The sequence below is a fragment of the Cydia pomonella genome, chromosome 1 (genome assembly GCF_033807575.1).
Source record: "Cydia pomonella isolate Wapato2018A chromosome 1, ilCydPomo1, whole genome shotgun sequence".
Classification (NCBI taxonomy): domain Eukaryota; kingdom Metazoa; phylum Arthropoda; class Insecta; order Lepidoptera; family Tortricidae; genus Cydia; species Cydia pomonella.
In genome coordinates this window covers 46,291,070-46,318,343 of record NC_084703.1, presented here as the reverse complement: position 1 = coordinate 46,318,343, position 27,274 = coordinate 46,291,070, and the positions used below count along the sequence as shown (strand labels likewise).

General features: G+C 38.7%; 1 protein-coding gene across 4 annotated transcripts in view; it reads right to left on the bottom strand.

Annotated features, from left to right (window-relative positions):
* LOC133525201 (spectrin alpha chain) overlaps nt 1-27,274 on the bottom strand; it is an 85,000-nt gene that overhangs the window by 43,994 nt on the left and 13,732 nt on the right. For all 4 annotated transcript variants that reach the window (XM_061861491.1, XM_061861498.1, XM_061861505.1 and 1 more), the window contains exons 2-19: nt 23,430-23,523; nt 22,583-22,756; nt 21,614-21,880; nt 21,305-21,493; nt 19,449-19,637; nt 19,127-19,297; nt 18,417-18,584; nt 17,541-17,780; nt 16,828-17,016; nt 16,165-16,273; nt 15,817-15,996; nt 14,900-15,084; nt 14,657-14,809; nt 14,146-14,305; nt 13,154-13,359; nt 10,965-11,192; nt 9,550-9,684; nt 297-431 (exon numbers count right to left, since the gene is read on the bottom strand). In XM_061861491.1, the coding sequence (XP_061717475.1) occupies nt 297-431; nt 9,550-9,684; nt 10,965-11,192; nt 13,154-13,359; nt 14,146-14,305; nt 14,657-14,809; nt 14,900-15,084; nt 15,817-15,996; nt 16,165-16,273; nt 16,828-17,016; nt 17,541-17,780; nt 18,417-18,584; nt 19,127-19,297; nt 19,449-19,637; nt 21,305-21,493; nt 21,614-21,880; nt 22,583-22,756; nt 23,430-23,504 (3,153 nt within the window). In that variant the 5' untranslated portion in view covers nt 23,505-23,523. The remainder of the gene's footprint in view (nt 1-296; nt 432-9,549; nt 9,685-10,964; nt 11,193-13,153; nt 13,360-14,145; nt 14,306-14,656; nt 14,810-14,899; nt 15,085-15,816; nt 15,997-16,164; nt 16,274-16,827; nt 17,017-17,540; nt 17,781-18,416; nt 18,585-19,126; nt 19,298-19,448; nt 19,638-21,304; nt 21,494-21,613; nt 21,881-22,582; nt 22,757-23,429; nt 23,524-27,274) is intronic.

The following is a 27,274-nucleotide window of genomic DNA, read 5'->3' as shown; positions in this document are numbered from 1 at the left end:
CTTACTACATGATAGGAAGTAAACAATAAATAAAATCTACTCGCTACTAATCCACTCAAACATTTAAAAATTGCATTATGAGCTTCGAGGTGACTGTTAATCTTACAATAAAATCGCTTTTAAATATTAGAAATATTGTGTTTAGACCTCGGTTGTAGCACATCACTATTTATAAGGCGTAAAAACCAGCAACACATGAAATGTCATTTTAGTCTACGGGATAAAAAAAATAGACTATAGTTTGCCAAGATGCTTCCGGCGACGGTGACGCCTGGGAGGACGTTATAATACTGTACCTGGTTCTGTCGGGCCGCAATGGAGCTGGAGTCAGCCAGGTTTTGCTGCGACGAGGACAGGCCCGCGTCGATCTTCTTTACGTAGGCGGCCGGCACGAAGCCCTGACGGTCGTTCACCTCCACCTTCCACCAATCCTGGATAAAAGAAGTTTTTTATATTTTTGTTAATTTGCTCCTGATCTTGACTAAAATTCTAGAGATTCTCCCGATCATCATAGAGATAGAAAGTTAAATTGAAATTCCTGTTAGCATATTGTACCTTATTTTTTGTTTTTGTAAATCTCCATTATTTTTTGTTTTAAGCTTCGTATTTCAATATTTTGTTTCCGTTTGCAAAACTCGGTTTTAAACATAATTATGTTAAACATAACCAAGTCGTTTACATGTTAAATCTTAATTCTAATGTCAAGTTATTGTAATATAAAAATGTCAAAAATGTAATACAAATATAATCAATATAATTTATAAACCAATAAAAAAATAACTTCTAACAATAAAAGACAAATTCAACAGACAGAAGCACAATAAAATAAATAAATTTAAACTTATCATAAAAAAAAAAACACAAAATTCTCAAATTAAAATTATAAATACAAATTTATACAAACAATCGTCAGAGATACAAAATATTTAAAAAGTGGTAACATTTTCTTTTAAGCTTCGTATACAATTTATACAAACAATCGTCAGAGATACAAAATATTTAAAAAGTGGTAACTTTAAGGTGACAAAACTCGTATAATGAACGAACAGATTCGGAGTGATACGTACCTCCTTTTTTCACTCTTTTGTTTTTGTGATTGACTTTTTTGTAAATTGATATTAAAAAACAGAAAAGGGTTTATATTTATAACGATTTAGGTATTTTTTTTCATCACACTTGCTCGAAAAAGATCTTATTTCATGCAAGTGTGAAATTGAAATTGAAATTGAAATCATTTATTGCATATCACATAGCAGGTACAGGTGTTCTTAAATATAAGGCTGTTCATGTGACGCCCTGTTAGGGCACAGCAACATAGTTCCACATAGGGCTACATACTAATCTATTCTAAAATTGTACATATTATTTACATATATTCCTATTAATTCATTAATTATTTTACATATTAAAAAATCTATCTGACATACACATACTAATTAAAGATTTACAATCACATACACAAAAGAGATATTATGTATCTTCAAAAAATTCTCTCATACTATAGTAGCATTTATTTAACAGGAATGATTTTAGTTTCTTGCTAAACAGGCTTAGTTTATCCTCGTTTTTTATGTTATTTGGGAGTTGGTTATATATTTTTATTGACATGTAGTGTGGGCTAGATGTGACCAATTTCAGTTTAGAAAAAGGAAGTTTTAATTTATTTAAATTGCGGCAATTTCTTTTAGGTAGTGTTTCAGGAGAGTATAATTCACTATGTTTTCTTACAAATTTGCTGGTTTCTAGAATATATATTGAGGTAAGGGTGAGTATTTTATATTTAATAAAAAATGGCTTACAGGATTCCATTTCATCGATGTTGGCCAGGATTCTGATGCATCGCTTTTGAAGTATAAATATTTTATCTATATCGGTACTATTACCCCATAAAACGATTCCGTAGGATATTCTGGAGTGAGCGTATGCATAGTACGCTGCGAGAGCTGTCTTTATGTCAGTTACGCGTTTGAGGTGGTTTAGGGCGTAAATAAATGACGATACCCTGTTCGTCAGATTTTGTATATGCTGCTTCCAATTGGTACTAGTATCTATATCGATCCCTAATAAAGTTGTTGATTTTATGCATTCTAATTTAATATTATTATAAGTAAGGCTAATTTGCAAGTCCTGTTTTTGGTGAGGTTTGAATTGGATGACTTTTGTTTTATTTAGGTTAAGTTCAAGATTATTGGCTTGTAGCCAGTCCTCCGTTTTACGTAGTGTTTGGGTTAATATTGTGGCAGCTTCCTCAGGGTGAGTGCAGGGAAATAATATTGAAATATCATCTGCGAATAACGTGCAATGTACATCTAATATTTTTGGAAGATCATTGATATAGACAAGGAATAATAAACTGATGTGTGCTGAAGGACAAAGGCCTATTTTGTTCCCGCGGGAGTTTTAGATTGTAAAAAAAAAAAGTTATAACTCCCTAGGGATTATATTTTTGTTTTTGTTTAAAATTATTTAATTTGATTAATTTAACAGCCGTTTAAAATATTTTTACATAATATTCAAACGTGGCTGAAAGGCATTCGCAAGTGTGATGAAAAACATTGTGTGTAACTCCGGGGGTAAGAATATTGCAAACTCGGGTCTTTAATTCCATCCAGCCTGCGGCTATCGGGAATAATCACCCTCGTATCCAAAATTTCGCTTACCCCCCTCGTTGCACAATGTACTATACAAACATTTCAACGACAGCTTTACGGATGAGTATAATAAAAAATTACTTACACTCGAGTATTATGATGTGTACTACATTTAAAATATAAAAAAGAGATTATATCAAATAAGGCAACAGAAACAATTTACACAAAAGCAATTTTTTTTTATACTACGTCGGTGGCAAACAAGCATACGGCCCGCCTGATGGTAAGCAGTTTCTGTAGACTATGTACGCCTGTAACTCCAAAGGAGTTACATGCGCGTTGCCGACCCTAGCAACCCTCCCTCCCCTCGTTGAGCTCTGGCAACCTTACTCACCGGCAGGAACACAACACTATGAGTAGGGTCTAGTGTTATTTGGCTGCGGTTTTCTGTAAGGTGGAGGTACTTCCCCAGTTGGGCTCTGCTCTAGATCTGGAATGACATCCGCTGTGCTGTGCCCTACCACACAAAGCGAGATGACATTCACAATGCCCATACCTCTCTTGTGGACGTAGTTTAAGGAAGTACCCGGGTCCAAAATACGGAAATCATAAAACAAAACCACTTACGCTCCTCTTACAAACATTATCTATTAACAAACAACACAGCCATGATACAACTATCATTATCACTAAGATAACTAAACTAATATCACAGTGAATTACAATAAGTTTCGCGATAATTTCTCGCTACATCTTGGGAGCGGGCGCCTCGACGCGCGAGCGAGCACTGACGCGTTTCGTCAGTTCGGAGCCGGTTGGACGCAGATAAATTGACAATTAGGTTAGGATGCGTCTAGATTGAGGCAGATTCCTGCGAACTAGTTGACAGCTCAAGTTAAATTTTACTAGATCTTCGCGAAGCTTCGTTGTACGTACGTACGTACGTACTTTGCATGGGGTGTTTCGAACCCTACCCGCAGTGAACGTTTTAAATACCAACACCTTAAGTCGAAGTTAATAATTATAATAATAGCAATTTTAAAGGTGGTTGGAGACAGATAAACTGACAGATTTTGAGACGTATAGCCCCAATGGTTTAGTAAGGACTAAATTTCAGTTCAACTTTAATTTTTAAACGTGTAGATTCCACCCACCTAACTAAGCTAACTTTAAGGTCATCCAATGGGGGGTCCAAAATGACGGCGAGTCACAAACTTATTGAAAATATAGTGAAACGTTAAATCAACTGTAACATTAATCGTGTGTTTAAAGTTTCGCTAGAGTTGGACACTCAGTTTTGTAAATGCCTCAACACATAAATCGTCCTGAAAACCTATTGAAATTTTCGATCAAACACAAGGATTTTTGATTCTCTCTAACTCTAGCTTCATTACACTTTCGGAAATATATAATGATGAGTATTATGACAATCAAATTTGACATACTCTTGGCATATATTTATTTAATAAGATTGAATCAGAGTCATAGGCTATAAAACTACAATTATGTCATAATTCGACATATGTCAATGTGCAATGTTCTCAAGACGGGCACTAAGGTGAAGGCGTTTGCCTTTAAATCAATGAGATACAAAGTTCGACACGTCGTCTTACCAAATCTAACGAGCCGATCGCAAAAGCGACAGAAATCACATAATATACAACGTGTCCCAAAACTCAACGATAAGCCGGCACCCGAGGATGGAGCTGCTTATGATTAGTCGAGAAAAAATAAGGAAAAAAATATATCTCAATTATTTTAGAAATTACAGAAAAAAAATGAAATTCATTGAAAATCGACATCCCTAATGGTATTTTTAACGACCATGTCTACAAATATTCAAATATTACTGTTTTTTATTTTGTTTTTGGAAACTTCAGTAGCCCTGCTATCTAACACAGTTCTTAAAAATACCAAAATACATTTAGTTTTTACACAAAAAATAATCAAAATTCATTTTGTCCCTACAATTTTGAAAGATTGTTTCTTACAGTCCACTTTCAATCATCATGGTGTAAAAAAATAGTATCGACACCACTATGGCAATTATTTTCAAAAGTTGACGCAACTAACCAAGATTCCAAAATGGTATAATACTTTGGGAAACCTAGTCACAACAAAAAACAACGAATTTTTAAACAAGAACCGACATTTTTAAATGTTGATATTAATCACTTTTGAAAAGGGTTGTTGTTGCAAGTTTTAAAATTTCAATGGAAAATGTGGGTAGTTAATACAATTTTCAAGTCAGTACACTCTGATCCTTTGTTCGCTGTGCACCGTTCCGTATTAATTGATGTGGCTCTCATACTAACAACTCTTGGCTTTGCTTTTTGGACTGGTGATCTGCAAACTGTACTGACCTGGCATTATTTTGGACTGTGATTGTGTTTTGTGTATTGGACTTTTTCCGTATTCTGGATTGTTTAGCGTTTATCATGCCGCTACCGTACACACCGTTGGAATACGCTAATATGCATCTCATTTATGGAGAATGCCGATGCAATGCTAACGCTGCTAGCAGATTGTATCGAGAAAGGTACCCAAATGTTCAAAGACATCCGGATTATCGAGTGTTTATTAATGTACATCAAGCCTTTGCGGAAGGTCGTTTACCATTTGACAGGAGACACACTGGAAGACCTAGATTGGAACGCGATGAAGAAGTTCTCAATGAAATAGAAAACGATTCAACTATCTCGGTACGTGCCATAGAACTAGCTACGGGAATACCAAAAAGTTCTGCACATCGAATTCTAAAACGTCACAGACTTCACCCATATCACTACAGGCGTGTGCAGACGTTACTACCGCGGGACTATCCACATCGGGTCGCATTTTGCCGTGCGATGCTGCAAAAGCACAGGGAAGATCCCCAATTCTTAGACAAAGTTCTATGGTCGGATGAATCAACCTGCAAGAAAGATGGCTATTCAAATCTACACAACTTACAGTTGGAGCAATGAAAATCCGCACTTGATGAGAGAAGACAAATCTCAGTATCAATTCAAGGTTAACTTATGGACGGGCATCTTAAATGGAAATGTAATTGGACCCTTTGAGTTACAAGGAAACCTTAATGGTGATGGCTATTTGACCTTTTTACAAAACGACTTGCCTGAATTATTAGAAGACGTGCCTTTACGTGATTTACAAAACATGTGGTTTCAAAATGATGGTTGCCCAGCTCACTATGCCCGTGCAGTGCGAGAATACTTAAACCAAGAGTATCCAGGGCGTTGGATCGGGCGACTTGGTCCTATCTTGTGGCCACCCCGTTCGCCCGACCTGAACCCCCTGGACTTCTTCTACTGGGGCTGTCTTAAAGACAAAATCTACTCAAAACCCATAGCAACATTGGACGAGCTTCGCCAAAAAATCACACAAGCTGCGGATCATATCAATGGTAGAAGATATGCACGACGGATAAAACGATCATTTCTAAGGCGATGTCATGTCTGTATTAATGCCGGTGGCAGGCAATTTGAACATTTACTGTAGTATTAATAATGTAGTAAATGAATTAAAAAAAAAGGAAAAAAAAATTGTACCATTTCTTTGCATTTATTCAACATTTTTCAACAACAAAAATCCTTTTTTGGGTACAGTAAAAGTGATTACCGCCAACATTAAATAATGTCGATTCTTGTTTAAAAATTCGTTGTTTTTTTTTGTGACTAGGTTTCCTAAAGTATTATACCATTTTGGAATCTTGGTTAGTTGCGTCAACTTTTGAAAATAATTGCCATAGTGGTGTCGATACTATTTTTTTACACCATGATGATTGAAAGTGGACTGTAAGAAAAAATCTGTCAAAATTGTAGGGACAAAATGAATTTTGATTATTTTTTGTGTAAAAACTACATGTATTATGGTATTTTTAAGAACTGTGTTAGATAGCAGGGCTACTTAAGTTTCCAAAAACAAAAAAAAAAACAGTAATATTTGAATATTTGTGACATGGTCGTTAAAAATACCATTAGGGATGTCGATTTTCGATGAATTTCATTTTTTTTCTGTAATTTCTAAAATAATTGAGATATTTTTTTTTCCTTATTTTTTCTCGACTAATCATAAGCAGCTCCATCCTCTGGTGCCGGCTTATCGTTGAGTTTTGGGACACGTTGTTTGTACAGTCACCGTCAAAAGTAACGGATTAAACAACGCTTCTAAAGTATCTACCATTCTGTAACAGCTTAACAAACAATGATGGTTCTATATGTAGAACAATTAAGACTAAAAGATATACTTTATTACGTGAATTTTAGAGATTTATCTATATTTGAAAAAGTTATCCGGAATATCAGTTACATTTGGCGCGTTTTTTCATCCGTACCTCAATATTTTAAATTCAAATAGGAATAAGGGCGACCGCTAGCTGGTGCGGTTGCACGTAGCGTTTGAGCGGGTCAACGAAAAATAGTATGAGCAAGACTAACCGGCGCGGACGCGTGCGACGGATTTTATCTACAATGGCACCCGCGCCAGCTAGCGGACGCCCTTGAAATCTCAACTATAGGTTTCATTGCAATATGAATGTACCCTTACATGGCGTCACGGCGGTCAGTAATATTATTGACAATGAATTAGCATGTCTACACGTGCTGACACATTTAACTGGTAATTGGTGGACTTTATCCCAATGTAATAAGGCTCACGGTTGGTCAATTTACTGTGGCGACGATGTTTACAATAAAAAATACGATAATTCACATGCGGCATGTTTTATACATGCCTACAGATTCTGATTCTGTAGCCGGCGTTCCAATAATGTTAAACATACTGTTTTTCAGGGGTCAGCTTTTTCGATATATATTCGGTTTTAACCGACTACAAAAAAGGAGGAAGTTCTCAATTGGTTGGAATTGGATTTTTTAACCAATAATCAGCTACATGAAAGCGATTTGTGGCTATAATCCGTGACGTCACCTAGTATGTCTTCTCACTTCTTGCAATAAATAAATATTATAGGGACATTCGTACACAAATTTGACTAAGTCCCACAGTAAGCCAAGAACGGTTGTTAGGTACTCAACAATATATATAATATACAAATACTTAAATACATAGAAAACATCCATGACTCAGGAACAAACATCTGTGGTCATCACACAAATAAATGCCCTTATCGGGATTCGAACCCAGGACCAACGGCTACCGGTCGTCAAAACCTAATACCTCTTTTAAATAAATTTATGCCGATTTACAAGCCATTGAAAGCTGATTTGACCTTAGTTACTGTAAACTATGTTTAATTTGACAGATTGAAATAATTTTGGCTTCGCATGAATTTGTATCTGACTAACTAGCACAACGTGCCGCGACTGGTATCCTTCCTTTTCGCCGAAAATTGTAATGCCGAATTTCACTTGCCTACCAAATTTTTCGCAGACGTTTTAGTTGGCATAATAACTTTTACCAAATAATTATTTCGCAACCATATCATTTCCCAACCCCATAGTTGGGAAATGTAAATTGCGTACTAGGTTGGGTTAGGTTAGGTTGGATTATGTAAAGTTGGGAAATGAAATTCGCCCAAATGAAATTTCGGCGAAACATTTGGTTGGCAAGTGAAATTCGTCAATATAATTTTCGGCGAAAAGGCAGAGAACGGCTCGACTCCATGTGTCAAATCGGTCAAATCACGATCGATGTATGTACTTTTGACAATATATGTTAGACGTCCTGCGAGTGTATGAAGACATACACATGTTACTAAAATAGCTTTTTCATTACCAGTATGGTTAAAAATTTAGATAACAAATTCCGTTTAATTGATAAATGCGGGGCTTAGAGATACTGATTGTGTTATCTATTATTAATTTAACGGTTCACAGTGAATTACGTGTATAAAATGCTTTCGATAGTTTATTTCATTCTTTTTGTGTACCTACAATAATCATGTAACATATTTAAATTACTTTTTCACCACACCAACTGGTAAAGCCCCTCTTGATTGTTCAAAAACTAATGAGAAAGTTGCATTTTATCCACATGTGGGGCAAAGTAATCAGATGCAAATTTTGACTTGTTTTCTTACGTTAGCTGGTAGAATTGACTTTTAAATGATGATTTTGAATGAAAAATATTTTACTACGTTAATTTAGATTTGATTTGGTTTGATTTTTTTGGTATTTCATAGTTAGTGATTTTCTCGCGTCTATGGGGTGGTGAAAAATTTTGTGTCTCACTCGGAGGCAAAGTTGGTTTAACCCTCGTGCCTTGAAACCCTCGCAATGCTCAAGATTCCAATTCTCAATTGTTTCGTTTAATTAAATGTAATGCCCGTGTTACAACAATGCTATATGCAACATTTATTCACTTTTTCTAAATATATATATATATTTTATTAACAATGCCATTTAGTTTCCTTAAACGTTAAGTCTCATTTCTCCTGCTATGCCATAATCCCGTATTTATGTATTCGTACTGCTCGCTTCTTTTACAAAATAGTACATTGTGCAACGAGGGGGGTAAGTGAAATTTTGGATACGAGGGTGGTAATTCCCGATAGCCGCAGGCTGGAGGGATTTAAAGACCAGAGTTTGCAATATTCTTACCCCCGCAGTTACACACAGTGTTTTTCATCACACTTGCGAAGAAAAAACGAAATTAAAACATTTGTCCGCCATTTTGTAATTTCTTGACAGGTTAGCATCACGGGCACAGACTTTTTCGGCATTCAGCCACAATTGAAAATTATGTAAAAATATTTTAAACGGCTGTTAAATTAATCAAATTACTTATTTAATTCAAACATTTATGCTACTTGGTTTGTATGAATAAGTGACATAATTAAAAAGAAAAGCTATGACTCCTTAGGGAGTTATAGCTTTTTTCACAATCCATAACTCCCCCGGGAACAAAATAGGCCTTTGTCCTTCAGTACACCTACATGAAATAAGAACTTTTTCGAGCAAGTGTGATGAAAATACTATTAACATATTTGAACACATACCTTGTTGTTGGAGTTGAGCAGGGTGAGCACATCGCCGCGCTTCATGGAGACCTCGCGCGGACTCTTCTCTGCGTAGTCGTACAGGGCGACCACACACTCCTTGCCCGACACGTCCACCACGGGGGACTCTTGTTGCTGCATTAGAACGTTGCGTTAGATTACAGTTAGATTGGGGTTAGAGAAACATCGAGACAGGATAAACACTTGTAGGGAATTCTTGTACTGTTTCTTTTACCCTCAATGACTTTATATAAATTGGTGTTGGTCTAAATTCTCAGTCACGAATTAAGTTTATAGAATAGGCCAAGCCGGTAGTCAAAATGTATATTGACAATTATTTTATTTCTTTTTTTCTCCAACAAGTTGAAAAGGATTCTGGCTTCTTTAAACTACTAGTGTAGTTATGGAGTGTGAACTAAAGAAACCCCCATGACTCCGCCATTAAAAAAAAAAAAAACATTTGACTGAATACCTGCTGAAACGTAGAGGCCTTCATTTCGTTCAGTCAACTACTTCAAAAAACTGGACAAGTGCGAGTCGGCCTCTCCCACTGAGGATTCCATACTTTTTAGTATTTGTTGTTATAGCGGCAACAGAAATACATCATCTGTGAAAATTTCAACTGTCTACCTACCACGGTTCATGAGATACAACCTGGTGACAGACGAACGGACAGACAGACGAACGGACACCGGAGTCTTCGCAATAGGGTCACGTTTTACTCTTTGGGTACGGACCCCCAAGGACAAATCTACGATTATTTTAGGACATGTCTAATACTTATGCGTTGTTCAATCTATCTTCAGAAGAAACGAGACTTGAAATAGGCATTTACTTTATAAAAGACAGCTTCTTGTTCTCTGAGCAGAGTTTGAAAGAGTCCTCGTCCTATATTCGTCGTCACGATGCTAAGGTCCTTGGAGGCGCGGACGTGCGACGGATTTTACCTACGCACGTACCTGCGGGCGTGACCCGTTCGAGTCAGCGAAGGATCTAAGTTTGCGCCATCAATGTATTCAAAACCTAAAAAAAAAGTAAGCTTACCCTGCACGAGTTGGCTTGCTCCTAGCTCTTTATAGTGTTCCCGAACGCTTCAAGGTCAGACAGAAGCGCCTCATGTTTCTTGAGGGCCTCAGAGGAGTTCTCGTCTTCCCGTAGTAGAGTGTTGGCTATCGGTTCCTCGGGCAATGTACATATTCTAATGTTGACAAATCATAGAAAAACTCACCCTGCATGAGTTGGCTTGCTCCCTCAACCTCTTGATAGTGTTCCCGAACGCCTCAAGATCCGAGAGGAGCGCCTCATGTTTCTTGAGGGCCTCAGAGGAGTTCTCGTCTTCCCGTAGTAGAGTGTTGGCTATCGGTTCCTCGGGCAATGTACATATTCTAATGTTGACAAATCATAGAAAAACTCACCCTGCATGAGTTGGCTTGCTCCCTCAAGCTTTTGATAGTGTTCCCGAACGCCTCAAGATCCGAGAGGAGCGCTTCGTGTTTCTTGAGCAGGGCTTCGGAGGAATCCTCATCTTTCCCGTAGTCCTGAGTGTTGGCCATCGGTTCCTTCTCGCGCATCCAGGACTCCGCTTCGTTTGCGTCGGCGAAGTACTGCTGGGCTTGGAGTGAGTCCTCCAGGTCTTGCTTGCGCTGTTGAGGTAATGCAGGGAGTATAGAATAAAGGAGACGTGTAGGGATCCCTTTGGTCGCCACGCATATCGTCGGAACGCACTACGGCTGTTATTGGGCTGTAGACGCGCGCGTCAGTTGACGTCTTTGGCGGTCGAATGGTTAACGGAAGTTTATGAAAATTAGGTCAAAAGTGGTGACTGATAATTAATATTATACACGGTGTAACGAGAAGAACCTTAAAGATTTTACCCATGCACTTTTGAGGCCAAAAGAAAGAGAAAATGTTATATGAGTTTAAGTATATGTCGCCAAAAAAAGTTTTTGAAGTGAAAACTTCTGTAGCAGCGCTGTGCACTTTTTGTGATGGGGAAAAAATGGACAACTCGCGAAAGGTTACGTGACCGACAGATTCGACAGATTGAAAATTTGTAAGACGGACACGTGACCTGATCGAAAAACTGTTACAATGTCATTGAATTTTAATAGTTTTTTTTATTTCTTTTTTAATATGGTAAAACTGACACTAATTTTTTTTTTAAAACAGTGTTTTTATTGGTATTAACTCTGAAACTAGGTGAAATCCAGAAAAGTTTATATGACATTTTAGTCTTTAAATGTGATGAGGAATACACTGTTAAAATCTTTCGGTTTCCTCATGTTACACTGTGTATAACCTGGATTTGGATATACGTTGTGCAAGGAAGCCGCCAGCTCTTCGGATACCAGTTACGTCATCCAGTTTTGTTCGTCAAATTAAGTTCCCATTTTTTTGCGTTTTATTACGACAGCCAGTAGGCAGTTACAGAAAAATAATTAATTAAAAATGCCTTTTTAATTTAATCGACAAAACAAGTTCATTTATTTTACAATACATAAAAAGTTTAATAATTGAATCATATGGAAGCCAAGTCAGAAAGCAACATCCACAGGCAAAATAGTGGATGTTTCTGATATTGCTTCTGTCTGTTTTATTATATTAATTAGTACTGCCCATAAGGAACTAGTATGTAACGCTCATTTGTTTTTGCATAGAAAATGTATGGCTATATAGGACTAAACTTTTCAATAAAAAATCTGATTGATATGCAGATGCAAATACCGCTTCTGTTTTTATGGCAGCCTGGTAATTTATTACATAAATAAAAAATCTTATCGCGCGTATTGAGGACACTTGAGGTCATTGCTGTTTATTTCAATAGTACACCTACACGTTTCTGATCTCCTGGTACTTTGCTGCACTTTACTGCAACTTGCATTTTTATGTAGTTTTCATTTAAAAAGTGCATATGCATAGAGAGCAAGGAGATTGATTGTAATAGAGGGGTAAAGTCTAAGAAAAAAAAGTGCCCCTCAGTATGACATCCAAAACAGATGGCGCTGTATTGCACCATATGTTTTGCGTAGTTTTGCGGTCATTGAATTTTCAAACGTCAATCAGAGTTACCGCAAAATGTATGGAGCTGTTCAGCGCCATCTCGTTTACCTGTCAAATTCGAAGCACGAAATTTCTTAGATTTTACACATCCTACTAAATCAATATATCATTAATATAGAGTATTTATCATGTACAAATAGGTATATCATTAGGATTTTAATAATCTTGCCGTTTGGAATAAGATCTTGGTTACTCGTATTTCGAGTATTTCTGGCGTAGCGTCTTCTTATGGCTCGTATATTTACGGCTACTATCACCTAACTGGAAACCTCAATTTTTGTTTGTTGTAGGGTTTACCTAAGTATAAAGTGTTTGAATTTAATCGCTGCTCGTATGACCCGAATGGGGTCAAAATCAAAACCAAATCCAGGTAAATTTGTACAGATAGCACCCTCGTATATTGGGCGACAAGGCCGGTTGCACCAAACTGACAGCGTCATCAAAATTCTTTAAAATTTGTTTGAATGTAAAGTTTGACAGTTCTCTTCATTCGTTGTGCGTGGTTCTACCTGCCTTTAATCTCTAACTCCCTAGAGGGGTATACCTGGAGAGCCTTCTCCTGTAGCTGTGTCCACTGCTGGTGCAACTGCTGAAGCCTAGCGCCGATCTCATCAGCTGCGAAGTGGCCCGCGTCCCGCAGCGCGGCGCCCGCGGCCCGCACGGCTTCTACTCGGGTCTCGTGCTGCGCCATCTCGCCCATGACGGCTTGGTGCTTCTTCATCAGGTTCTGGACGCCGATGAGGTCGCGGCCTGGATGAAATGGTGTTCGGTTTTATGCGATGTTCTAGGACTAGCGTCTGTGTGATTAAGTAAAAGTAAATTCCGTGTGTAAACAATGTATCAAACAATTGGAATATAAATATATTTTATAAATTTTTGACTTTTGGTTTTTAAATTGCTAAAGCTTGTACGGAATGGACAATGTGTAAAATTGATTTAATTAATTTTAAAATATATTCCATTTTCATACATTTCCGAGCCTATTGTACATCTTTTTACACCTGCAGCCTGTGGGTGAACTACACGCAAATACAATACAGTACCCTGCGTTGCGTTTAGGATGCTGATGGGGCTCCCTCGCTGCTGCAGCGCGTCAACAATGTTTGCGGAAGAGCGCATAGATAGTTTTGCTGCTATTATGCGCAAAAGAGCCGCTTCGTTGCTATGCGGGGTGAGACACAGCACCAACAGCATCCTAGCCATGTTTGTTGACAGGTTCGATGGCGGCCTACCTCAACCACTGCAGTGCCATATTATGTGTAAATAGATAAATATGTAGTAAGTGAATAAGTGTGTGTATACCTACTAACATTAGTTGTAAAATTTAATATGCTACTAACAATATTGATCCTTGGATGGTCTTAAATACATGAAATATAATTTAATTTATAAACGGGTACGTAGTTCGTAGAGGTTGTGTAAAAGTGAGAGAAAAATATTCTTAGCTGTTTTCGATTCCTTTCCTGAAGCAGCTAAAAGGGGATTGAATTTTCGTGTAAAATCGTAGATAATTTCCCACTAAGAGCACGTATGTACCTCGGTTGGTGGACGCGATAATGGGCTCCTTCTCCCTAATCCACGCGGCTTCGTCGTCCAGGTCTCTGAACAGCTGCTGCGCCTGCAGGGAGTCGAGGAGGCGGCGCTTGCGGACCGCCATCGGCTTGTCCAAAGCTGTGTAGCGCGCCACCAGACCGTCCTAGGTAATCATCATTAACATTGTTTAATGCCTTTATTCAGGGTCTTCCAAGCAAAATTAATAAAAATATCTGAACAGTAGATTAAGCACAAGTGCGTCGTGGCAGTATCTCGCACGCGAGATAGACTACCCATCTGTTAAATACTTTATCTTTAGTATTTTTCAACTTGACATTTCAAACAATGTTGCAAGGACATATAGGAATTGATTCAACGATATGCTTACTCAAATGAGAGTACCTTAATATAACTGAAACTGTTTCTCTTTTGAGGTGTCCAATAAAGAGTATTCCATCTATTTATCTTACTTAGTACAAATCAAGAAACTACGACTTGTAAGAATATAACTTACTCTCTTAGCCTTGATATTGTCAGCGTCGAAGTGTCCCTTCTCAATGAATTGCTCGGCTTGCGTACGGATGGCATCGATGCGTTCAGCGTGGGAACCGACGTCCGCCTCTAGGAGAGCGTGCTTCTTTTGCAGGTTCTGCACGCTGGTCAAGTCCTGGAGCAGGGTGATGATATTATAAGTCTATAATTAGGATATATCTGATCTAATAATCTTAACGGAATTAACTTCGTAAGGCCCAAGTACCTTGCCGTAGTCTTCGCTCAGCAGCTGCCCCTCCACCTCCGACAGCCACAGCTCGATGTCCTCAACGGCGCGGTTGTACTGCTGCTGCTGCGATGCCTCTTGCAGCTTGCTGCCCTTGAGCTCGGACGCGGCAGCCAAGCGCTCCCAGAGACCGGCTAGCTCGCCGAGCCGGGACTCGATTTGAGCTGTGCGCAGATAACGAATAATAGCACATATAATAATAATAATGAACATGAAATAATGAATAATGAAGCAATAATGTATATGAATATAAATTTCCAGTAAATTTGAAAAACGTAGACGCGCAAAATCGATCTCCCATAGATATTTTTAATTTGCCCCTTTTTCTACTGACAAAATTTGCTTGCCAGAGTATAGATTATCAGATTTGCAAAGACAGCAAATCAGACTTATTTTATATTGGGTATCTTCAAAAAATTACCGTTATTTAGTTGAATCGTCTGCCTAAATTGGAAGAAATTCAGTTCAGTTCTATAATGCAGTCCCAAAAATACTTCCTAGTCTTTTGAGTCCACAATCGAAAAAAAAAACCGAGTATAATACAATCGTAAAATCTTGACTCAAAAGGACTTTGAAGGTAATTAGAATAAGACTTAAGAAACTTTCTGTGAAAAGAAATCAAGTTATCGGTCACTAAGAAAAAAAAACAGTCACATTGATGCGGTCTCCAATGCCTAGAAATAATAACTGACTCTACTCCTTTCCTAAAAGTACTAGGCAAACATGATCGACAAAGAGACTCACGTTTAGCGAAATGCTCCTGCTCGAAGTTCTGGTGCTTCTGGACCTTACCCTTGAGGGAGGTTGGGTCGAGGTTAGGGAGCCGATGGCAAATTATTTACCAACGACTCCTCTCCTAAAAGTACTAGGCAAACATGATCAACAAAGAGACTCACGCTTAGCGAAATGCTCCTGCTCCAACAGGTCGCGTCCCACGGCGGTGATCTCGTCGACTCTCGGCTTGTTCGCCTGGAGCTCCTGCTCGAAGTTCTGGTGTTTCTGGACCTTGCCGTTCAGGTTGGTCGGGTCGAGGTAGGAGTCGTCGGTGGCGAACTTGAGCTTCTCGTTGATCCAGCCTGGTGGGATATAGTTGGTCAGTAATTTTATGATAAAAATCAGATACAATTTTTGGAAGGAAATGGGCTATTTTATTAAAAGGAACATTTTGAAGTGGATTAGTATTCGTTCAAACACTTCCAACCTTGATATTATTGCAATTATTAATAGGGGTAGGTCGGGCTTACCCTTGGTCTCGTCGCAGTCCCTCTCGAACTGCTGGTATTTGTAAGCGTCTTCCAGCAGCTCGCGGCGCTGGTTGGACTTCTCAAACAGGGCAGCGCGGCGCTCCAACAGCTGGACGAAGTTAATATCATAATGATTATATTGTTTCTGACTCATAACGGGTTGATATATGGAAAACAATACGGTTCTTCAGATAAAAAAATTAAACGTAATCAGTATTATAACTAGATAGTTAAAATGGCAGCCACTGGGAGGCTGTCAGAACCGATAATGCGTTGCTGTGGCAGCGCTGCTATAAACGTTATAATTTTACATACATGAAATATTGGAAGATGAAGATTTTACTTTTCGTGAGATTCAAATGTTTCTAACGAACCTGTTATCAAATGGGCCCCAGAAACAACCAAATTGCGAAAATAATGTAGCACGCGTACGGCGAGTAAAAACGCCCCATACAAAAAGGCTGAGCTAAAATGATTTGAGCATCAGCTTGAACGCGAACTCGTCCAGGACCTTGATTTTTACCTTTTGAGCTGCCTGCGACTCCAAGTCTAGTTTAGTTCTATCATCACACGTACCATCTTCTGCGTTAGATAGTCCTGGCTTGGAGCATGGTCAATTTGACAAGGGTTTTTGCTTGACCTCAAGCTTAGTTTTAAACGTACCATCTCCCTCCTTTGAGCAACGTCATCAGCCGCATAGTGTTGACCCTCGATCAGCTTGGACGCGAACTCGTCCAACGCCTTGATCTTCTCCTCCTGTGCCGCGAGGGACTTCTCAAAGTCTTCGTGTTTCTTTAGCAAGGCCTCGACGGAGTCCAGGGAGTCGCCGACGTCCTCGTTCGCGAGGAAAGCCTGGACAAAAGAGATGCTTAGCGTGTTTTGAAGTTGACGAAAGAACATTCAAATATGTAGATACAATTGTAGATTATATGCTTTTATATGGATAACGTATTATACTATAAAAGTACAAAATAACTTTATAATATTTATTTCATAATTTTAAAATTAAAATTTAATTTATTCTAGACTAATCTATACGAATTTGTATTATGAATGTCAAGTTATGTTCAGATATAAGTACTACACTTTTCTTCACTACGAAGGTTTTCCAGAAGGTCCTCAACAAAGTTAGCAAACTTATAGAAATGTGGACGATACATCTTATTACTTGTGATATAAGATTGCCCTACAGATCACTGAAAAGCTTTCCGCCAGTTCTTTTATTTTCAATTCCATATTTATAAAGCAGCATTCATTTTTGATTGGCGAGATTTAGCGCAGGACCGAGAAAAATGTCGCTGTCTTGTGTCAGCGGTCAAGTCTCATTTTGGGACATTGAGCTACCGGAGTAAGTATTAATATTTGGCGTAGCTAACCTCCTGCTTGTGCATCCAGGCGTCCGCCTGCTCCGTGTCACGGTAGAACAGCTGCAGGTCCATGCACTGCAGGTACAGCACGCGGCGCTGCTCCCACAGTTGCTGCAGAGCGCTGCTCTCTCGCTCCAGGGCTTCGAGGGCTGAAGACACCTCGGAGGAGGCGCGGTGGCCGCTGTCGACGAGCGCCTGGCCGGCGGTCGCGCAGGCACGGATTACGTCTTCGCGTGCATCCATCTCGCCCTGGAATGTTATGCTGGTTTAGTATGGTTGAAAGTGAGACAGAATATGTGCAGACTGGTAAGAGTGAGTACACGAAAAAAACGGGACAACCTGACAAAAATTGTTTCGCTGTAAGCTTAATAAGGAGTGTGTATCAGCGTGTACGATGTACAGTCAGATGCAGAGAGGTGATCCCCCTGCATAGACTGATTGTATGCAGGGGGGGTTACCTCTCTCTGCAGCTGACTGTATATTGTCTGATATACATAGACTTGAATAGATCCATTCCAAAGTCCTAAAACAGCTGCCAAGTTTACAGATTGACCCGTAATTAATTGCATGTCACTTCAATAAAATATCCTCTACAATGGTAAGTTGCCTTTGGCTGCAGTACAGTTTATAAATAAATACTATAGGACATTATTACACAAATTGACTAAGTCCCACAGTAATCTCAAATTAGGCTTGTGTTGTTGGTACTCAGACAACGACATATATAATAACCTAACCTAGACATCCAAATTTATATTAATTGTCTCTTGCCAAAAAGTCAGGAATGCGGCTTTTAGAAGACGTAATAGCAAGTTGAAAGAGTCTAATGAGGGTTTACCGACCCCTGGTTTACACAAGACCAAGTGAAGGTGAGAGTGATGGTACCTTATGCTCCTGATGGCGCTCCAGCAGCGCCTCAGCGCCGGGCACGTCCTTGGCGAGGTCGTCGGCGGCGATCAGCGCGCGGATGTCGCTCACCCACGACACCAGGTCCCTGTAGTCGGCTAGGAAACGGTGTAGGGCGTGCGAGGACTCCAGCTCGCTTCTGCGTTCCTGGTAGGTGAGATATATATGTTAGATGTTAAACACTTAAATTGAGCCTGACACGAAGCAATTACCTGACATAACGAAGTAATGATAAATTGCTAAATTATGACATAACCTAATGTCACATTCTGACACTGCGCCTTTCTAACGTGTTGTGGACCACTCTATAACATCGCTACTTAGTAAAAGGCAAAAGTTTACATTTGTTAAACATTAACCCCGTTATTCATAAACGTCTACTAAAGTTAACAAGTTAATAATCGTTTGTCCCTTTCATACCAATACGTCGGAAAGGGACAAACGATTATTAGTGGCTTGTTAACTTTAGTAGACGTTTATGAATAAGGGGGTAATTTCTCATGTCTCGTAAATATATGTACCTGTCGGACAAGCCAGAACTAATTTGGCCTGTAGTTTAGGTGTAAGCTGGTGGAATACCGCCGAGACCTGCAGCTCCAACGATTGACAGCCCGCCTGTTTCCGGTCTGGTGGCCATACACTACATCTAAATGGTGGCGGACCTTTCGTCACTGCAAGGTCTAACTTACCTTGGCCTTGTGGACCAGCTTCTGCCAGGCGGCGGTGATCTCGTCCCGCTTGGCGTGGATGGCGGGCGCGTGGTCTGTGTGGATGGCCGCCAGCCGAGCCGCCTCGCCGTCTAGGGTCGACACCTTGTCTTCAAGAGCAGCTAGGTCACGCTCTACACCTTCGTGCTTGCGCTAAAATTTACAAATATTTTAGAAATTTTCTTCGCCGTATAACATTACAAATCAAATCCAAATGAACCTAAGTCATAACCACAGAAAAATGCGTCAAATTAGTTTACCATTTTTGTGGATAGTCTTAACGAGTTGGACTCGTCTTTCTCACCTGCAAAGTTTGGACGGTGGCCAGATCCCTGCCATAATCATCAGATCCCAGCACCACGTCCTTCTCAGAGATCCAGGCGATGGTCTCGTCGGCGTCGCGGTTGAAGCGCTGGATCTCGTGGGCGCCGAATAGACGTTCTTGGCGCATGAGCGCCATTTGACGGAGGCGCTGCCAAGCTTCGTTGAGTTCCTGCGTGAAGTCGGTGTGTTAGTCATGATTTCGTCGTACTTTTGAAAATACTATGGCTATGTTTTCGTACTATTTGATAAAGTTTTTAAGTTCTTTCTGTTCATAATCAGTTTAACCCTTTACCAGGCCAAGGGATATATTTCACCCACATCTTATATCGGTTACCGTAGTCAGGTTTTAACTCCAAACCACCTACAAAATATTTTGTCAATCCCTGAAAATATTATTTTATGATCTTCATTCACAACACGCTTTTAAATTGCGTAATATGCACTTGAACGCTAATTTCAGTAAACTACGGATAAATTCGAACACTTTTCATAATTTCTATGAAACAGAAGTACATAGGTCGAACAATTTTTTGATATTTTGTAGATTTTGAGTGTTGAAAGCTAATGTAATCGGAAACATTGCTAAATATTCATGCATTATTGTGTATGACCAGAATTAGGATGTGGGTTGACATTATCCCATGGCCTTATTAGAGTTTAACTGTGTGGGAGCTATATTTCCCATGGCCCGGTAAATTGTCTTGTCATGTCATAAAAACTCACGTAAGTAAGTGATTTTTTTTCAGTGATTGATATAATGTTTCGTAGGAGATTTGGAGTTAAACCTTGACTATTATAACCGATATAAGATGTGGGTGGAATATATCCCTTGGCCTGATCAAGAATATAATAAGACAAAATCTAGTATGACAGTTCATTACTTAGACAGGCGATGGGATAACCTTAACCCACATTTTTATTTCTGGTTTAAAGGAAGATCTCCGACGTTCATAAATACATTTTTTACAAGGCGTTCAATACGGTTGCAACATAATATAAAGTACGTATTAAGACACGCTGGTTCTTCGGGGCCTGGTAAAGGGTTAAGACATATATATAGACCCATAGAGGAACAATTTGACAGAGGCCGCGCCACTGACGGCCAGCTGTGACACTGAAATGGCGGACGGATTCAATGTGTGCGTGTCACGAATGTATAACTAGGCGAATTGAGTACATTTTCTCTAGTTTGGCACGAACACCTTTCTAGCTCGGGGATAAGGTTCAATTTAGTATGCCAAAAAAGTGAGAGCACCCTACACTTTAGGTACAACTTCAAGGATTTATACCGTATTTTACAAAAGATAACGTGATAATTGGTTAACTTATGTATGAAAATGTATCCTGTCTCCTTTTTTCTTTCGATCGGTATAATTTTTGCAACATTCGATCACGCATGCCGGTGTATTTAATTTTTTCTTCGAACAATTAATGCACTGACGTCTCAATCCGACTGACGGCAGATTGGTGGATGAGTCCATAGAGATGACTGTCAATGTGAGTGTGTCACGCGTAAATACTAGAAAATTGGTGGATGATGGAATCCTAGTTATGTTTTAGCGAAACTACGTCCTTAGTATTCTCGGACCGAAAAAAAAATATTCTAAGCTTTATACGCAAAAAAAAAATAGCAATACAACAATACGTTTTGGCGTTGCACATATGAAGAATTTTAGAAGTAGATCCATCCATCCATCTCTCCCCCTTGTCACATCTATAAGCTCTGTACAAACTTTTGAATAACAAATCGAAGTGTCATCCATCAAAAAATTATGAAAATACACTTCTTTGGTCAGTCTGATGTGCTATTTCGGCAAAAGGTGAATGAGTACTTACATCCTTGCGCTTGACGATGGTCTCCCGCTCAGGGTGGCCCTCCAGCACCAGGCGCTCGGCCAGCTGGTTGACCTCAGTCACGCGGTACTCCTGCGCAGCCATGTCTTTCTGGAACTCGTCGAACTTGCGCTGGAGGACCTCGACGTGCTCCAGGTCGGAGCCGAACTCTTCGGCGTTCACGAAGGTTTCCTGAATGAGAACGATAATTTAGTCAAATGTTTTTACAGAAGTTTTAAGAAGTATTGAATATATACTTACAAATTTATAATAAAATTATTACCAATTTAATAAAAATCAGATAAGCCTCACCTTGTCATGGATCCAGAACATGACCTCATCGCAGTGCCTCAGGAACTGAACCAGCACCAGAGCCTGCTGAAGTTTCATGCCCTTCTCAGCGAGCCGAGACAACAGCAGCTCCCATAGACGGTGCAACTCATCCAGACGCCTCCTGATGGTTTCGGAGGCGAAGTGGTTGCTGGTGATCATCTCGCTGCCGGTGTTGTCGAGCACCACGATCGCGTTGGAGTGCGCGGCAACTTCGGCTTCGAAGGCTTGGTGCTTTTGGATCTTGGCCTGATGAAAAGGGAAGAGGTTATGATTGGTGTGTAGAAGATAAACATCTTTAACCTAGAACATAAACAGCACAAAAGTATCATGTATCAAAAATCTAGACTTGGGAATATTAAGTATGAAAACACATTGGTTACAAGGTTATTGGTGGAAGGTTACAGGCTCCAGTTTCCATACTTGTTGGGAGTGCCTAACTCCACCTCACGTCCTGAGTTCTCCGTGCTGAATGTGTGTAGGATCCTCCTGGACTCTCCGCAGATATTTTAGTGACCTTATCGTTTCGAGGATTAGACCAAATGGTAATTAGAATAGATGAATACTAATGGTACGTTGAGGGCTGGTGGGATTTTTGTAGCTCTTATCGCTGACCGCCTGTAGCATTTGGATCCAAGATTAGAGATCATCGGCGTCACGCTTGAAGTACGGGAAGTGCCTAGTCTTCCAGCTCTTGTCATGGGCTTGGTAGGTACTTGCTGGTCGGTGGGATCTTTATAGCTCTATCACTGGCCACCTGCTGCTCCTGGATTCAGCACTCGAGCTCGTCGTCGAACTTACTGGAAGCGCCTAGTCTTCCAGCTCTTGACATGGGCCTGGTAGGTACTTGCAGGTTTGTGAGATCTTTATAGCTCTCACCACTTTCAACACTCGAGCTCGTCGTCGAAAGTACTGGAAGCACCTTGTCTTCCAGCTTGTGGCAGTACGTACCTGCAGGTTGGTTGGATCTTTGTAGCTCTCATCGCTGGCCGCCTGCAGTTTCTCCTGGATCCAGGACTCCAGCTCGTCGGCATCGCGCTTGAAGTACTGGAAGCGCCTAGAATCTTCGAGTTTCTCGCGCTTGGCGCGCGCCTCCTGCTTGAAGTCTTCATAGCGGTTCAGCACCTGGGCGAAAATTAAGGTAATATGTTTAAAATTGAATTTTACACTACTATGCTTAGTAGTGTATGGAAATGGCTACTACACCATAAAATCATTGTTATAAAAGTGTAACCCACAAAGCTGATTTTTTTTTAATATTTTTTTCTCGAAAACTTGCAATGAAATGTTCACATGACTTACTTCAAATTAGGTCCGGAAATACTACGTCTCCGGAACGAGGAGTGAAGATGATATTTAAAGGAATTACATACAGCCTTACACACCTGTAAAGCAACCTTCTTTTTGGTTTTAAACGTCAAATTTTCACACAACGTTTTGGCATTCAACCGTCAAATAGTAGTAGATTCGTAATTTGTTTTTAGCTGTAAATGTGTGTAGTATTTTTGTAAACTTACGAATTGATTACATTTTTTTATTTCATTGCACGTTTGAGAAAAGCACTATGCAAATCTCGGCGAGAAACAGGGTTGCCGGCCGCGGCCTGCAAACCTTCGTTTCCCGGCCTCGATAGAAATGTACTATTAATTTACACGAGTACTGGTCGTAATTGTGAGCGCATATGAAATAAGCGATCGCGCTCTCATACAAAATTCGTACGGGAGCGGTCATGTGTGGTGACCTCGATTGTGTATTATGTGCTCCGTCTAATAGTTGAGGTAGTCTGTGTGATATTAACCTGTTCACGGCGCTCTTGAATGTCCTCAGCTGTTTCGAGGATCTTCACCTCCTTGGGCGGTGGGATCTGCTCCATGGTGGATGCGTCAAGTCAACTGCAACAACAACTTACCAGTGAACATATATAATAAAAAAAAGAAATATATAATTTTTATGTATTTGTACATACAATGTTAACGCTAATTATAAAACCGTAATTCAAAAAGAATTTAAACTTTTTGGAAAACCTATTTTTTGCACTTATGACCAGAATTATGATGTATAAGTACTTTCATTCAATTTATGTTGGATAATTCGACTTGAAAATTTGGAATTCAGAATAATAATTAACCTCACACCTATCCGCTATGGTTTCGTTTACAAATCGTTTTGATAATGTGTTCGGTCACGTTAGGCCGCACTTACATTATCATAGATATAGGAGTGATTGAATAATGACAAACCTATGATGGTGTAATTAACAAACGTATATGATCATAATTGTAGGATTACTGTCAGATATTATCCCTTATACACTGTGCCCGTGAGCTTTGCGAGAGATTTTAAGGCGCTCTTATAGTCGGATTTTAGGTTTTTGAGGGGGTGAAGCAGACGAAGTGGCAGAGCAAGCAGGCGGGCGCCCCGCGCGCCGCGCCCGCAGAATGCCTACGTACTTATTCTGACGCCATCCGTATTCTGGTTTGTTAGTTCTGGGATCTTTTTCGGAAATTTATATTGATTATGATTTTTACTCAATGAAATTAAAAATTAGATAATTATATACAATACTGAAGTATACCGCGGCAAACTGATAACCTAGTAAAATGATACCAAATAATTTTCTGATGAAATAATATTACTTACTAATTCAGACAAAAGTTACAACCGTCTGTTTTAAATCATATATAGATACCTATTCAAAACTTAGTTGACCTTAAAAATGCAATAGAAGTCAATTTCGGGCAAGTATTGAAAAAAGGAAGAATACTAGCAAAGTTAAGTAATTTGTGGGAGTGACCGTGGAAAGGTAGATTTTTTTGCAGGTAATTGAGATAACACAAAACAAAAGCATAAGGTATGCATAAGCATATATTATGTAGCTCCAAAAAGTAGATAAAACTTGCTATCTTCAAAAAAAGAACCATGACTCTAACTGTAACGACTATGTATTTCTTTATTATTTTTTGAATTGACGACGATTATAAACTTTCAATGCAAAAGTCGATAAAATTGCTATTATTATATATTATTTAAAGTTTAAAAAAAGACACTTCTACTTCGAAGTTATATAGTAATGGGTATAATTGACTGACTTTAATTAATGTCTAATACAGAAGCAGTCTATTGTCTGTCTACTCTGTCTCTAATCAAATATTATAAGTATATTTGACCCACTGAGGTTTCAGATGAAGTTGAAAATCTGCAAACATAAATGTAAGTAGGGTGACAATGAAATATTATGGTACCATCGAACTGATCTAATGATTGAGAGAGGAGGTGGCCATAGAAACTCTGTGTAAAAACATCTCAACCTAATTGCGTTTGAGTTTGTTAGAATTGTCTCGATGAGTATTATTTTCCTGTGGAACGAAGTACAATTAAGACCTGTTCCGTAATGTTTTTTACAAGAACACATTAATATACAAAACTTTCCGATGAACAAAATTATTTTATCTATAACTATGTTATTTATCCCTTCAAATGGCGGCCCACCACTCACGGGTCGATGCGAAAGCCAGTAAGCTGTCGGCCACCTGTCACTGTTGCTAGGTTTGATTAGTTAGGTGCGTGTGGCGAAATGCCTAAACATTACAATAATTTAATTGTTCTATTCGAACACCGTATTTAATGCTTATTCTAACGATATATGCTTCAATATATACTGTTATACATAGATAAGCTTAAATAGTTGAATTTGTAATATTTTCTAAATCCGCGCAGAACACCCAACGGGGCCCCGCCACTTTTCTACTTTTCACGTTATTCGCTGCCGCCACTTGAAGGGATATTTTATAGGCCTTGACTAGTGATTCATTTCAAAATAAACCATTTTAATACATACATATTACACATACGCACCCTAATACAAAAATGAAGAAAATATCTTTTGTGAAATTTTCAATCGATTTTCCACTAATATTTTGTATTGGCAGGAAAAATAGTAAAAGCATATCACAAAGACATAACAAGGTCCAAGTTTCCAAAGAAGAAGGTAAAATCATTGCTGAGACCTGAAATTGGCGGCAGAATGATATCGAAATTTATACTAGAAAAAAGAAGTAAAATGTCACCATTATTCATACAATTAGAAATAGCATGCTATAAACTTTTTTAAGTACTTACTTATTCATATAATTTTACCAAACTTGTACAAAGGGTTTTATGTTCAGCACTAACAAAAATGGAATTTAGTGACATTCTTGAATTTACAGAATAATTAACCAGTGAAATAAAAATATTGGCGAAAGGTACAAATATATCCGAACTGCGAAAATTTTGTATGGGACTTGAAGGGTAAATATCGCTCCTGCTCACCTTACAAAATCAAATAATTGATAAATGTTGTAAATAAAGTCTTATATGTATACCATGATACATTAAAATATGAAAGTTAATAAACCAGAAATCCAAATTTAGCAGTAGTTCTTGTATAAAGACTTAACGGAACAGGCTATATAACACAAAACTATTACGCATCCACAAAAACGCATGTAACTCGGAAACTAAAAGTCGTGAAATGGTATCTTTCACTAAGCACTCCCACATATTTGAATCCAGTATATCTCCTGCATCCTGTAAGTATGTGTTAAAATTGAAGCTGTTCCAATATAATGACTGATATAAATTAAACAAGCGAATTAATTTATTTGTTTACGTTTAAAAATAGGTATTCAATTTGCTTATTACTGCATAGCCATTTAAAATATTTTATCATTTCTCATGCTCCGAAAGTGGGTCTTTGTTGTTTTCAAAAGAGTGCAGAAAAGTTACTGCTCTAGAGAGAGTCTAGAGCACTGTACGTTCTTAGTACGTTTGTTTCTTTTTTTACGATAAGCATTTCAAATTTTGATTTTAAATGGATTTGATGTATCATTTCCATTCTGATAATTAGCTGCCCATTCCATAAATAATTATGTTTTACCTAAATTTATAATTAATAGTACTTAAGTACCCCTTACGAAATACTACTGAAGTTTATATTTAGCCGTGTTTTTTTACTTTTACTTTCCTCGTATTAAAAATGAAAAGTACAGTGTTTAACTCGGTTGCAAGGCACCATTTCACCCTTTGGTTAATAGTGGCTGAATGCCGGATGATGCGTGTGTAAAACTTGTCAAAAAACATAATATGACGGACGGATGTCTGAAATGTCACCGTATTTAGGAATCAAGTAGCTTAAACGTTAGTTTTTCTTCGTAAGTGTGATAAAAACATTGTGTGTATAACATATTTGTGTATTTATAGTGTGATTATCCATTTTATGTAACGTCGGCTAAACTAGCACAGGTCCGACGCTGACAGTGGTCACGGGCGTACTGGCGTACTGACGGTATTGCCGCGCAGGGTAACGTTTAGTAGACAAAACGTTGAATTCATAATTATGAATGAAAAATTTAACGCACCGATAAAATGACAAGCAAAATCATAGAGTTACTTAAAAGCTATCGAATGAAGTAAATTTCATATTGATATTCGTCATAGTACTTCTAAAATATCGGAAAAGACACAATTCTAAGCATATTTTCAAAGCGATAATCTATCGAGAAAAAGATGAGCCCTCGTGTTTCTGACAAGCATACGGCTAGTTCAAGGACTGAAGTTATACATACTAGAAAATAATCGATGAAATCTTTGTACAAGCTTGTA